The sequence below is a fragment of the Drosophila innubila genome, chromosome X, assembly GCF_004354385.1.
Source record: "Drosophila innubila isolate TH190305 chromosome X, UK_Dinn_1.0, whole genome shotgun sequence".
In the NCBI taxonomy this organism is placed as follows: Eukaryota; Metazoa; Arthropoda; class Insecta; order Diptera; family Drosophilidae; genus Drosophila; species Drosophila innubila.
Window position 1 is genome coordinate 21208944 of NC_047626.1, and position 14994 is coordinate 21223937.

General features: G+C 40.3%; 4 protein-coding genes across 4 annotated transcripts; all 4 read right to left on the reverse strand.

The window, feature by feature from the left end:
* Positions 1-305: 305 nt before the first annotated feature.
* LOC117781676 (probable tubulin beta chain CG32396) lies at positions 306-2645 on the reverse strand. Its single transcript, XM_034618480.1, has 2 exons — positions 2278-2645; positions 306-1681 (listed from the first exon to the last, which is right to left on the reverse strand). The coding sequence occupies exons 1-2, from the start codon at positions 2332-2334 to the stop codon at positions 374-376; spliced, it is 1365 nt and encodes a 454-aa protein (XP_034474371.1). The 5' UTR covers positions 2335-2645; the 3' UTR covers positions 306-373.
* A 1051-nt stretch (positions 2646-3696) lies between these two features.
* LOC117781694 (signal peptidase complex subunit 2) lies at positions 3697-4767 on the reverse strand. Its single transcript, XM_034618504.1, has 2 exons — positions 4617-4767; positions 3697-4488 (listed from the first exon to the last, which is right to left on the reverse strand). Exons 1-2 carry the CDS (start codon positions 4653-4655, stop codon positions 3946-3948), a joined length of 582 nt encoding a protein of 193 aa, XP_034474395.1. The 5' UTR covers positions 4656-4767; the 3' UTR covers positions 3697-3945.
* A 279-nt stretch (positions 4768-5046) lies between these two features.
* LOC117781685 (ubiquitin-like modifier-activating enzyme 5) lies at positions 5047-6496 on the reverse strand. Its single transcript, XM_034618492.1, has 2 exons — positions 6115-6496; positions 5047-6053 (listed from the first exon to the last, which is right to left on the reverse strand). Exons 1-2 carry the CDS (start codon positions 6372-6374, stop codon positions 5111-5113), a joined length of 1203 nt encoding a protein of 400 aa, XP_034474383.1. The 5' UTR covers positions 6375-6496; the 3' UTR covers positions 5047-5110.
* A 595-nt stretch (positions 6497-7091) lies between these two features.
* Positions 7092-14521, reverse strand: LOC117789997 (cytochrome P450 4g15). Its single transcript, XM_034629226.1, has 5 exons — positions 13951-14521; positions 13645-13842; positions 12979-13161; positions 8071-9075; positions 7092-7678 (listed from the first exon to the last, which is right to left on the reverse strand). The coding sequence occupies exons 1-5, from the start codon at positions 14147-14149 to the stop codon at positions 7476-7478; spliced, it is 1788 nt and encodes a 595-aa protein (XP_034485117.1). The 5' UTR covers positions 14150-14521; the 3' UTR covers positions 7092-7475.
* Positions 14522-14994: the final 473 nt, after the last annotated feature.

Genomic DNA, 14994 nt, shown 5'->3' on the forward strand with positions numbered 1-14994 from the left:
TTTGATTTTTTGTACTGTGATTTCAATGCCAATACTGACAGTGATAGTGAAACTGTTTCTTCTTATTAAAAATATAAAATATTCAAGGTTCCAAAAATGACTGTTTTTTTTACATACATATGTACATAAATGATAATGTAGGCTAGAAATATTAAATATATGAAAAATATGAAATTTAAAAATCATCAGCTTGTTACCCAACATTTTGAACTATCTATTACACAATACTTTTTTGTAAGACTGTGTATACTTTACAAACTTAATATACCCTCGACCAGGCTATAAAAAAACATGCATATTGCAAATAATTAGCCAAGACAGAGGACTTTATTGCCAAAAGAAAAATAAAGAAACATTCTGGCGGGAATTCCCCTTAGTCGGCACAATAGGCGCATTGAGGACCATCGACAACTTCGTCCTCATCGCCATCGCCATTCGCGTTGCCGTTTTGATCGCCAACATCTCCGCTGCCGCGATAATCATCAATGATGGCTTGAAGCTCCTCCTGGGCATCGATGAACTCCTGCTCCTCCATGCCCTCCCCGGTGTACCAGTGCAGATGGGCCTTACGGCGTAACATGATGCTGGAACCATCCAATAGACGCTGAAATAGCGACTGTATCGCCGTCGTATTGCCAATGAACGTGGCGGACATCTTTAGTCCACGAGGAGGAATATCACAGATCGCAGTCTTGATGTTGTTGGGAATCCAATCAACAAAGTTATGAAGATTCTTGTTACGCACTCCGGTCATCAGTTGATCGACCTCACGGGGTGACATGCGACCCCGAAAGATTCCAGCAGCTGTCAAAAGTTTACCCTTGCGAAGATCGATGGCACACAGAAGATTGTTGCTGGAGAAGATCTGCTGGACGAGCTCGGAGACGGTACCCTTGCTAAACTGTTGCTGCTTGCAGGTGACCAACGGTGCAAAGCCCGGAATGAGGAAATGTAGGCGGGGAAATGGCACCATATTCACATAGATCTTTCGGAGACCCGCATTCAGTTGACCAGGAAAACGGAGGCACGTTGTGATCCCCGACATGGTCAAGGCGACAATGTGATTGATGTGCTCATAGCCGGACATTTGTATCTTCAGATTGCGATTGCAGATCTGAAATAACGCCTCATTGTCCAGACAAAAGGTCAAATGGGAATTATTAACCAATGCCGGAATGCTGAGCAGGGCATTGTACGGCTCCACAACGACCTGGGACATATTCGGAGACGGTATCGTCACATAATTACAAAGCAAATTATCCGGATATTGCTCCACTAGCGCCTCCATGATTAGCGATGTCAAACCGGATCCGGTACCGCCTCCAATGGAATGCAATAATTGGAATCCCTGCAATGAATCCACAGATTCCACCTCACGCCGTGTATTTTCCAGCACCTGGTCGAGAATCTCAGCGCCATCCGTGTGATAACCACGTGCAAAATTATTTCCGGCACTCTCCGAGCCGGCTACAAAATTCTCCGGCCGATATAATTGACTGCTCGAATTGAGACGCTGTATGGTGCTGGCTTCCGTATCAATGATGATGGTGCGGGCATAGAAACGTTTGCTCGCCGTCGCATTGAAGAACACATTGATGCGCTCCAGTTGCAAAGGACTTGTGCCTCCAAAGCGTCCGGATGCATAATCCACACCGTGTTCATGCGAGATCACATGCCAAAACTGGTCGAGATAGAGACAGAAAGAAAGAGAGAGAGAGAGAGAGGGGGTGTCGATGAGATCGATCGAAGATTGGTTAAGATATGTCAAAAAAACAAACAAAATATACTGCGCGTTCCCACGGCATCTACATATATGATATACTGGTTCGATCAAAAAAAAAAAAATGTTCAACTGCGTATGGTTTTCAGGAATCTCTATACCAAATTTGGAGTATTTAGCTCTTATAGTCTCCGAGATCGTCACGATCATATAAACGGACAGAGGAACAGGGAAAAATCGACTCGCCTGTTGCTACTGATCAAGAATATTTATACCTGATGGAATCTGTCACGCCTCCTTTTGTCTGTTACATATATTCACACAAAGCCTAGTTACAATCTTTTGCTAATTTGCAATGGGCTCAGGGTATAAAAACATAGTTTTTTATGATAACGATGGTCTAAAAAAATCATATTCATATCTTGTATAGTTTTCATGTGAGATTCTAAAGAATTCTTGTTTCTACTGAAAAACTAAACATAGTTTTTCTCGAAATACCGTTTATTTTTAGGTACGTACGTTTTGCAGTAAATGATCGTTATATCAATATTACTCACCGCATCGCCAATAGCATTGCCGGCTCCGCCGATCTGTAGTGTAACGATCTCTCGCATTCCACCTCCTCGCCTCCGACGCTTTCTCCCTTCTCCTATTCCTTCTACTTTGCGTCCTTCTGCTTTTCGCTTTTATGCAATTTTTTCTTATTCCAGAATACAATATATAATTTTAAATTTTCGATTGGCCAAAATGGAGGGAATTTTCAAAAAATAATGCTCAATTGAACTGCATGTTGTGCCTTTCTTTTCACACTCTCTCACTCTCTTCCCCTCACCACACGCTTGCACAGAAATCAATTTAGAAATTTTTCAGCTCCTTAACTATTATTCTCTCTCTTTCTCTCCCTCTCATTCTCTCTGTCTGTCGCTGTCTCGCCACCTATGATCGATAGACCGTATTACCAGAATTTCAAATCCTAAAAAAACTAATTTTTATGAAAGGGTAGCTAGCTTAATAAAATTTTTTAAATGTACCTAAAAATTCCCATTTTTAATTTTGTTTGTTATAAAGCGTTTGGTACGAAAATGCAGAATAAATTTAAGTAATTAAAACAGATAATTTTTTAATTTTGTAGATAATCCGCAGAAGTAATTTAAAAAATCGTCGCCAATGTGAAGTTCTTGCAAAACATTGTACGACTTCATTTTAAGCCCATATCTACATTTAAATGTGATTTGAAAATTGTAAAACCCTAAATAAAGTACTAATATAACCTTAAAAAGCGATAATAATTATAATATAGCATTTTACGTTTTTAGAAGTATTTTTTTCCTTTTACTTTATTGAAACATTCCAATATCTCAATTATACTATTTAAAAAAAAAAAAAAGAGGTCGGCTACAGTCGGGCACGATCGACAGTAGGATACCCTGTGCCCAGGTACTCGACCAATTGTTCCTATGTCAGCTATATGATATATGGAACCGAATTAAACCAACTTGAAGGCATATTCTAACCGTTTGGTTAAGATATCTCAAAAAACAAAAAATTTTGTATACTAAAAGTTGATTTTTGACCGATCGGTCGTATGAAAGCAGTTTTCAGCTTTAGCAATTACAAAATATTCAAGTGTAGCTAGTAAATAGCTATAATGACAACACTCTCGCGAGATCTCCGTGTGACACGACAGTATTTGGTAGATAACCATATCACGGGACTATCAGGGTGGACTGACATATAGGTCATTGTTATAGGTAGTAAAACACAATTTTTCGATCAAACTACAATTTTGTTGGATAGTGTAATTCATCAACTGATGGGTTTCTTAAGTTACAGTTTTATAAAGACATCCTTTGACTAAAGTTTTGGTTAAGTTGTGTCGTGACCTGTTCAAATCTGTGTCACGCACTCATCTCAATTTTATCGTGCGCCCATCTCTAAGAAATCGTTTATTATGCAAATTGATGAGTTTAAAGCATCTTAAGTATTCCTCTCTTAGAATTAGTTGAGGCATCAAATTATAAACTGCACTCGTGACACACTAATATCACGCACCCATCTCTAAAGAGATACAGCGATTTGTTTACTACAATTAGTTTAATGTGAGAATAGTATTAAAAAAAAAAGGAAATGAAAAAAGTTGAAGAGAAAATGCAGCGAATACATCGATGAAATCGATGGAAAGCAGGCAATTATAATTATTAGACAATCAGCAACTGTTGCTGGAGCTATTTGTCCTTCTTCTCGGCGGCGAGGGGATTGAACAGCCGGTTGACCTCGTTGGCCACCAGATGATCCAGGATGATGCCATTGTTGTCGATGAAGGCGGCGCATGACTTGATGCTCGTCTGTTCCCGCTGACCGCGTCCATCGCGTACGCTCAGCGTAAGGATGTACTTATCGTCGTACTTCTTCATATCGGAGCTGGCCTCCCAGATTCGTTGCGATTTGCCGCCGGCTTCCTTTTGTACGGCAACCGCAAAGGTTCCCTTCTCCCGGAACGTTGTGTGGAGCGTGAGGACGCCCATTAGGGCAAAGTAGGCGAGCACGCTGAACAGCAATACGGGACGGGATTGCGGGAACGGATGGGTAAAGTCCCAGGCATGGGCCATTATGGCCACGCCCACCGCCAAGGCGCAGAGCACCAAACGAGTGTTGACCAATCCAAATTGCTCCTTCAACTGTGGACGATCGCCCAGCAAGCAGGTCTTCACCGCATCATCCAGAGCATGCTTCACCGCCGATCCGTCCCATTTGTTGACCTTCACCAGCTGTAAATATCGAAATATTAATAAAACAAGCCGACTGACGTGTACAAAAAAAAACACTCCAGCAATTATCAAATGGAAACCGGCGAGCAAACGTATTGTTTAGCCGTTTTAAGTTTCCCCTGACTTACTTCTTCGGCAGGCTGTGATTTGTCGTCCTTCTTGGCCATTTTTGCTGTTTTCTTTCAGTCGCTGCGCTTAAAGTTTGCTTGCTGAGAACGCTTAAAAAAACACTTGTTTTTGCAATTTGACAACGCGACAGATAATTAGTGCTGCCAACTTTTTAGAGGGGCAAAATAGCTGTTTCTGGCTGGGAAGCATCCGAAAAATAGCTGAATTTGCGATGTAAAATAGCTAAGAACATAATGGCAGCCCTGAATCCAAAAGCGGTGTGGCAGCCTTGAATACTAGAAAAAATATACCGATAGTTTGAAGGCGCTGTTATCTGATATCGATAACTTTGCATGCATTTAAAATTTAAATTGCAATTTTAAATGCTTTTCTTTTGTTGTAGATTTGTCAAAACGTTTTATTATATTTATATGGATAACAGTATGAAAATCCGTTGTAAAAAAATTGTAAATATATATTTTAAATAACAGAGTATGGAATTTATTTTGCCAATTCACATGGACTTCATCTGGGCCATGAGATCCTCCAAGCTCGTCTCCGGCACACCATCACCAACTGCTGCATTGGCCGAGATGTCGACATCCAGCTTGTCGGGCGCCTCGTAGGCCAAACGGAGACCAGATGCCACATTTGTAGTATCTGCTGGTTTGGTAGCTACATCCACAGCTGGTGAGTCGTCAGCCACAAGTTCAATGCCCCAATCGTTGGTGGCATGCAGTGGCTCATCGGATACTTCCTCCACCTGTTCCACTACAGGCTTGGGACGTGCCTGGAACTCCTTCTGGCGCAGCAGGCAATGGCGGTCGTCACACTGTGTGTTCGGCTTGAGAGTCATCTTGGGAAAGAAGTCGTTTAGCGCATTGTATCCCAGATAATCGGAGACCTCGCCAAAGTTCAACAAATACTTGAGCGCATTTTGGACCAAGAGACCCGCCGTAATGCCCATGGTGGTGGGCAGGGAGGCGGCACAGACGCCCTCACGTTTCAGTGTACGCTCGTCTATGTTCTCCGCCACAACCAGGGGAGGAGCACATGCGAAACAGGCCGTGTCGCCGGGCCGAATGAACTGAATGTGGCCGGAGACGGCATTCTCCGAGACGCCGGACTCAAACCAGTTGAGATTTAACTCATTGCAGGCCGAATTGATTGCCATACGTGCCTCAAAGTTATCCACACAGCTGAGTATCAGGTCGACGGGTTCGCCTTGCTGAATGCCCGACTCCGAGATGGTGCTCAGGAACTTGTCAAAGTTATCCACTGTCGTAATGTTGTAGTTGTGCGTCTCGATGTGCACATCCGGATTAATGAAGCTCAATGTACGCGCCGCTGCCTCCACCTTGGACAGGCCAGCCTGATCGGGTGTAAAGAACAAACGGTTCATGTTGGCCAACTCCACCTTGTCATAGTCAAAGAGTATCAGCTTGCCAATGCCACAGCTGTTAAGTATTAAGTATACATATGAATTTAACATCATCTCTGAATTCCACACACACTTACCGCGTCAGCATATCGGCGGTGACACTGCCCACACCACCGACACCCACAATGGCCACCGCCTTGTCCCGTATGCGCTCATAGTCCTTGACAATGTTCATTCTCTGCAGCGCCATCAGGCGGCTGTAGGGATTCGAATCAACCACCTCGGCGGACATGCGTTCGATCTTTTCGCGTGCATGGCGTGTGCTGGTTTTTGGCTCATCTAGTTCCGTTTTCAATTCGGCAATAATTGCCTGCAGTTCATCAATGGCATTCGACATATTGCAAATAAAAAAAAAAACAAAACAAATCTCAAACACCACAATACCCAACAAATTCCCAGACACCGTCAAAAACGTCGTCGGCTGTCGTCGTGTCACTTTCGCTACGAACAGCTGTCAGCTGTGAGGCGTTGCCAGATGTTTAAGCGAGCACAAAGATAACGATATCGATAAGACGTTCGCACTATCGTTGCCATTGCAGCCTTTTTTTATATTTAAATTAAAGAAAACCCCACAAACCACAATTTTTTTATTTGAGTTTTGTGTGCAACTTGTTTTTTCTAATCTTTTTTGTTGTTTAGCCAAATTGCGCTGACGTTAAATTACGAAGAGTCTTTTCAAATTGAAATCATCTACGAAATTTCGCTCTTATTTTTCATACAGAGTTTTACTTTTATTTCGAGTCTACTCCGTTTCGAGTATGTATAGGCTTGTGACTATAATGTTAACTTAACATTGTTAAGCAGTTTATTTTGAATTTGTTAATTTTTTTTTTCTGAATTGAACTTTTTACAGACATTTGTCATATATAATTTGAATTTCCGAAATACAAGGTTCCTAGTTTTGTGCTTCCAATTCATTTTCCCAATTTTAATATTCCTAGAATTATTTCGCAAATTTTTTACAGGAAATCAGAATTATTAAGTATTGGTTGTCAGAGGATCGAAAATTTAGGTAAGCTCAGTATTCAAAAGAAAGAATAAAACAGAAGCGCGCCATTCAAAATATTACACCAAATATATTGTCAAAACATTACAGATATTATTATTAAATACACAAAAAAAGGAAATAATTAATTATTGTTGTGGTTGTTGAGTGTCGAGTGTCTGTCGGTGTGTGTGTGTTGTTTTTGTTGGGCTTGATGTTAAATGCAGCGCTTGGAAATTGCTACGATAAACTGATTATAATCAAATATCAATCTAATTACAAGCTATGCTCTTTAGTATTATGTTCCTGTGTGTGTGTGTGTGTCTGTCTGTGTGTGTGAGTGTATCTGTCTAGGTGTGTGTTTATTTATTTATTTAGTATTATTATAATTATGTATGTATTACTGTATAAACCGGGACTATCACTTGCAAAAATAAATATATATGCATAAGTTTATGATGCTGCCGTGCTGCCCGCGGTTGTGGTCGCCTGTCCCGGCTGTCGGGGCTGGAGGCGCACACGAAAGCCCTCCTCCCGCTTCAGTATGATGTCCGCCTGCAGCTTGAAATCCGACTCGCTGAGGTCCGAGTAGACACGATAGTTGCGCATGATGGTCGAAAGCAGGATCTTCAGTTTGAGCATCGCATATTTGCGCCCTATCGAATATATAAGCAACATTAATCGGTTGTGTAATCGAGTTATCGAATATTAATTGATTAATCGTGTAATCGAATACAAATCGCGCAATCAATCGCATACAATCATACAATATTAATCGATTATAAATGGTTTATAGAATCAATTAACCGAATAATAATTGATAAATCGTGTAATTGAATATTTATCGAGTAATCGAATATTAATCAAGTAATCGAATGCTAATCGAGTGATCGAATTTTAATCGAGCAATCAATCGCATACAATCAAATATTACTGATCGATTATAAATGGTTCATAGAATCAATTAAACGAATACAAATTGATTCATGGAGCAATCGAATATTTATCGAGTAGTCGAAGATAAATCGATTATTCAATTGATACTCACCCACACAGCTGCGTGGTCCCGCAGAAAAGGGCACAAAAGCATAATAATGTCGATTCGCCTGTCGTTCGGGCAGAAAGTTGTCCGGATCAAAGACATTGGGATTGTCATAGACCTTGGGATTGCGATGCAACAGAATGGTGGCCACGGTCACGGTGGCGCCACGCGGTATAACATATGGTCCCGAGTTGAGCTTCAGATCCTCCTGCAATTCACGAGCTATCAACGGCACGGGGGGAAACATGCGAAGCGTTTCCATGAGGCAACGTTCCAGATACTTCATTTCCAGCGTGTCCTGGAAGGTGGCCGGACGCTGTGAGTCGCCAAAGATGCCATCCAGTTCGGCAATGACGCGATCCTGTATATCCTGATGTATGCCCATCAATGACAAAAAGAACGAGGATCCAGCCGCCGTTGTGTCGTGTCCTTCAAACATAATCGTATCCACCTGCTCCTTGATTTCCGTATCCGTGATGAGGGCACCATTTTGAGCGCTCTCCAGCATCAGATCGAGAAAGGCTAAACGTTTCTTTTCACCAATATCATTGTCCTCCACATCCAGATCGTCCTTGAGGCCCGCCGACTGGCCATACGAGAGTCCCGCAACGGGAGTTCCCTGCTCCGGCTTAGCACCGTTCTTCACCAGCTGCTGCTGCTGCTCCTGTTGCTCCTGTTGCTCCTGTTGCTGCTGCTGTTCCTGCTGTTCCCGTAGCTCGCGCTCCTCCTGCTCCAGGGCAGCCGCCTTAAGCTCACTCTGTGCGAGCGAACCACGTGTGCCCTGCTCAAATGCCGCCTTCTTGCTCCTTATGACCTTTGTGGTCAGGCCGTGGATGATGTTAAGCAGACGTCCTTGCTCCTTGTAGTAACGGGTCAAGGTGAAGATGAACTCGTTCCGCAAAAAGATGCTGCGATGACGGGCATGGAGAATGTCACACATACGCATCACGGCCATTGCGTACTCAAAACCGGATTTATCCTGTGTCTTCTTTGACACGCCCATTGCGGTCTCTGGAAGAACGGAAGAGCAATCCCAGAAATAGGGACAAAAATAAGAAAGGAGAGCTCAGCATGCATAAAAGTGTGTGAAGAAATTGAAATGGAATGAAGATGCGAATGGGAATGGAAAATGGAGTATGGAACATGGAAATGGAAATATAGATTGGAGGTGGAATGCACTCGACTGACCCAAGCGCCAATTGAACTTAACAATCATACAACGGCGGCTGCTCCATCTGTCTAATTGTAGATACAATGCATAAATAGCAATCGTTATAGATGAAACACACACATACATACTTATACTTATGCTTGCTTGTAAGCGAACAGACAACGGGGCGTATGAGAATATTCGTTGAGCATAATCTTTATGCCAAGCGGAAGTGCACTTTAATACCTATTTACTCAAAGTCGAATCTCAAATACTATATAATTTTCATTTATATTTTAAGCAAGGCTGCAAACCGGCTCTGAACCGAACCGCGCTGAACCGGTTCGGTTCGGGTTTTTAAGCAATTCGAACCGGATCATGAACCGAATACTTAATATTATATACTCCGTGAACCGAACCAATTTCCTAAACAAAAGGTTCGGTTCGAAAAAAATAAATTACATACTTTTTATTAGTGATGTAAAAATACATCGAAATATCGACAACTTGATATTCGCGAAAGCGAATCTATCGAGTTGATTAAATCGATTTCCATTAAAACATCGTAGTTCAAAACTTGAAGTGCTTATTAAGAAGTGAAGTGAATTCAATCCCTCGGAAACAAAACAAGTTCACTTAAATTTTATAATAGCATTTTTTTTTAAATTTACTTCGTTAAAAAAAAAAAAACTATATGCAATAAAAATGTTTGCATAAAATTAAACAAGGTTCGAACCCACACCTTGGGCTTAAAAGGTGCATAAATCGGTTTGCGAACCTAACCTCAGTCTTGCTCTATGGCTCGAACCATCGAACCAAACCTTTACCAAAATTTTTTGGCTTGCATCATTGATTTTAAATACTTTTAGAAATTTTTATAGTTCATATTATTGATTATTTCCTTGGAGATTTAAAAAGATTTCGTTCTCAACGCATTTTTCTGACAAATTAAAAGGTTTTTTTTTTCTAAAAATTCACAAATTTCGTTTAAAAATGTGTCAAGTATATTTACAGATAAATTATTATGTGCGAATTACAATAATACAGTTAAACTTTTTTCGACAATAGTTAAAAATTATTTTATTTAACAACTTGAAATTTAGACAAATGTATTACTTAAATAATTTTAAATAATAAATAATTTTCGAGAAGTGAAACTTTATTTTAATCACACCGATAAAAAAATGTTAGGTAGATTTTCATGTGTTTAAAGAGATTCACTTTTTTCTACAAAAGTATTTCAAATTGAATTATTTTAATCACACCGATAAAAGACTGTTGGTAGATTTTTATTGTATTGAACATTGTTAAGAACAAGAATTCAAGAAATTTATTTAGAGAGATTCACTTTTTTATACAAAAGTATTTCAAATTGATAGAAAAAGTCAACTTTTACTTTATTAAAACCTATTCAAAGAACTGCAACTCTAACATATGCATGCCTTTGGAGGAATTTAATGCCAGTATCGATGTTGTTTTGGGCGAGTTACGTTTGCCATGATTAAGTGCCTGAGATAATTGTATCCATGTCAATGTTTCCGTTAACGGAAAACGAACGTAATGAAAGCTGTTGTGCAAGCGTGGAAATGCAAGTTTTTCCCCACCTGTTTTTGGCCATTTCATATTGGCCTAGTGGCCTGGGGTCTGAGGCGTGGAAAAACTTGTTGCCACAATGCACCAGATTATGCAACAACAATCGAAAACGACACTTTGATTTCAATTCAGTTCAGTTCAGTTCAGATCAGTTTCATTTCATGTCTATCTATTGTCGTATATCGCATATCCGAAACTCAAACTCAAAATGCATTTCAGCACACTGTTTTTTGTTTTTTGTTGTTATCGTATTTTTTTAAATTTGTATTTTTATGATTTTTATTTTCACTCTTAATTGCTAATTGCCCGTTTGCGTCAGTCAGGCGACGGTCGACCCGGGGCTGGGCCTCTGAATAGGTACGATATACGAGTACAGTGTCTGCCCGGTACTGCACAGTGAGTCGAGGGTCGTGGGTAGCGGGTGGTGGATGGTGGGTGGAGGGTGGAGGGTGAAGAGTCTACTACTGTCTAACGGGCTGCAGTTGCATTCAAATTTTCCTGATTAAATGCTTAATGGCAATGCGACGTGGTTTTAATTGCACTTCGGCTTAACTCTGGGCAATTTTCGATCTGATGCGCGTTTTGGCAGCATTTCAATTATGGGCGAAGGTAAAGCGGCGTTTAGTTTAGCTTATGCAATGGCCTAGAAATCAATCGGCCAACCAGCCAGCCAGCTAGTCAGTCGGTTAGTCAATGTGACAATGTCATTAACATTCGTACAGCCCCGTTTGAGCCTGGCAAACTGCCTGACTGACTGACTGACTGACTGACTGACTTCGGAATGGTTTGGCCGGTTTCACTTTTAAGCCACAACGTGTCTGGCTTTAACTATATTGAAACAGTTACCGGCGACTATCATATAATGGCTTTACTGTACCCAATCGAATGTCATAATCACATATATAATATAAGCATTAAGGGGCAGTAAAAGTCTTCAACGTAACCAAAAAAAAAAAAAAAATATCCCTGTTAGTTTCATAATTGCTTACAGGCCTAAACTAGTTGGTTAGCTTTGAACTAATTAAACAGTTTCAGAAAATGAAAATCCACTGAGCCGGAGCTGAGTTACGTGGGTTATTGCCTTGGAATGATTAGAATCGACGGGACTTTTTTTTATTGAAATGAAAGTGTATTATCTAAAAAATCTTAATTATTCTAATAATCAAGCTATATCTTAGGTTTCAATGCAATTCTTGAGCGTAGGTTTGTTGATATGAAATTAATATTAGTAAGGTTTCCATATTATAAAATTTAGCTGTATTATTAGGTTCCATTCAATTCCTGACTTATGCATAGTCACTAAGCTTTTCAAACTAAGTAGGTTAAAATTCTCAGACTACAGGCTCGTTAAAAAATTTGTTAAATCAATAATTTGCCTGGTCAAAGCCGAGTTACGTGAGGCTAGTTTAATTTAGAAACTCTAATTTTGCATTATAACGTTATAAAACCAGCTGAACTTTTTGTAGGCTGCTGGAGTTTTATTTAGTTCTTGAGATACGTCTAGTAAGTGGAGAATTTAAACTACTAACCTAAACTAAATACATTGCTGGAAAAATAAAAAATTTGTGCTAGCCGAAGCTGAGTTACTTGAGGATAGTTTATGTTATTATTGTATAACAAAAGTAAAATCGAGCCAAGTTTATTTTTAGATAAACCTTAGTGCCTTATAATAAAGTAAAAGCTGTCTAATGTGGCATACAGTTTCCATTTAGTTGGCGATTGTAAAAGAATGAATGAACCGAGAATTAGTATATGCCAGTTTGTAGCAGATTCTTTTTTATTTTTTGCTCATTATACAGAGTGGACAGATATGCACGTATACGGATAAGTTGGGGATGATATTTGAAATAATTTGGTTCCCGGGCTCTATGGTCTGTCATTGTGTCTACACACAAAAGAGAGGCAAATGGACATCAAACAAAATGTTGATTTGTGCGAGTATATAGGGAAATGGGTCTGTGCTCAATTGTAGCATTGTATATAGTAATCGCAGATATACATATATACAGATATGTATATATATATATATATATAATCCACTGACACGCACACATATGAATTTGAATATGAAACTGAAACTGAATCCAGTGTGTTGAGTGCGTATGAGTGGACTGTACCGTTTGAGTGAATACTATATGAATAGTGTAGATTTAGTTGTGTGTGTCACTTACCCAATAGAATCTCCACAGTTGCCTCACTCATGTAATCATGACAATCAAATGTGCGTCCATCCTCCGCACGCAGTTTCCGTACCACATTCCTCGAGTTCTCGTTAAACAATTCAATGAAACTCTTTAAGACATTCAAATGGAATGTGGGTGCGATTAGTTTGCGATGCGCGCGCCACTTTTGACCTGAACGGAGCAGCAAAAAAAATATAATTAATTCATAGTTTTGTTCTGATTTTACTAAAGATCCATTGCTTTCAATAATTTTTTGACAAAAAGAAAATAAAATCTAATTTTTTTTTATTTTTTTTTTATTTTTGTTACAACAGTTTTGTGACATACTGTTTATATTTTAACATATTAGTTAAAAATAGAGATAGAAAGGGAGGCAAATATGGCGTGAGCTGTACTCCTCGTCGCATCATTTAGCTGTGATATTCTCAGTTTTGAATTCGCTAGGCTTTCGTTTTATTTATAGCCGCCATTTGGCACGGCGTTGTTGTGCCAACTGTCAGGCTTACAAATCGTTTAATTAATTTATGATTCCATAAACGCAATTTAAATTGCATTAGCTTGAGTGTCGCACCACACACACACAAATACACACATACACACACACATACACACACACATACACACGCACATACGCACACACACACACCATCTCACCTGTGCTGATGAGAAGACCATCGCCCAGCCATGGCTTGAAGAACTTATATTCGGATGCCTTGTCAATGTACACGTGACTGCTGAGCAGCAGCTCCACATCCCGTGGATCATAGATGAACACCACGAGCTTGGGTCCGATCCACATTTTGGCGATATGCTCGAAGGGTGTGCTCTTGCGTATAACTGTTTTGAAAACAGCTGCAAAATGTGATCCATTTAATTAGTTATACACTCAGCAGATACAATGGGAATAGGGAAATGTTTTCTTTTTTTTTTTCTTAATTTTTTTTAATAGTTTCCACCTACACGAAGCGGGTCCAATCACATCGAAGAGATGCCCCACAATGGGCAGACCACGGGGGCCCGGCAGCCGGGCTGCCAGCTTGTAGAGATGGGCACGGGAGAGTCGCCAATAGGTGTACCACAATATTAGGGTGGGCAGCAGCAGCAGATAGAAGACGCTGCTGGGTGAGCCTAGAGCGGCGTCTTTCTTCAGCACCTCCATGCTCCAGGCAGGCAGGAGGACAAATTTGCACTCAACACACACACACACACAAAAAAAAAACAACAACAACAACAACACTGAGGTGGTGATGCAGCAGACGGAGACGTTACAAACTTTGCCTCAAAACATTTCAAATGTCGCGCATTTGATGTCTCGCTCGAGATTCTTTCTCCGTGCTCGTTGCTTAGCCGGATGCTTGTCGCTGCTCGTCCGCCGCGATACTGATGCGATTTTGCTGTCCAAGGCAACAATGCACTGCCGCAATAACAACAACAACAAAACACTAAATAAATAATAATAATTTCCAAAAAAATAAATATATCAAAATCACAACCGCACAATGAGCACAAGCACGAGCAAAAAAATAAATACAAAAAAAAAAATTAAAATAAATAAATAAATAACAACTCGAATAGAGCAGTACAAAAATGTAGCAAAAAATAAAGTGGAATGGAAAATGGTCGCCCGACGATTTGTTTCTTTTTCTTTTTTTTTTTTTGTTGCACGCTTCGCGCTGTGACTAGTGACTGTGACTGGTGACTAGTCGACGCCGACTCTGCGCCCGACTTTTATAGCCAACACAATACGCGGCAAGCGGCAACGAACTGGCGCTGACCGACAGTCAACTAAACAGACAACCGACACACACACAATCACACACACACGCACACACACAATCACACACACACACACGCACACACGTAGAGTGGCAGTCAAACGAGCATCCATTTAGATAAGTTTCTAGGGGCTGAAAATTATGCCGCGTGCTTCCTCGTAACGCATGCAAAAAGCTTTAAGCTTTTTTAGCTTGAAAACTTTTCTTTCTAACTTAAGCTGAGCATTTC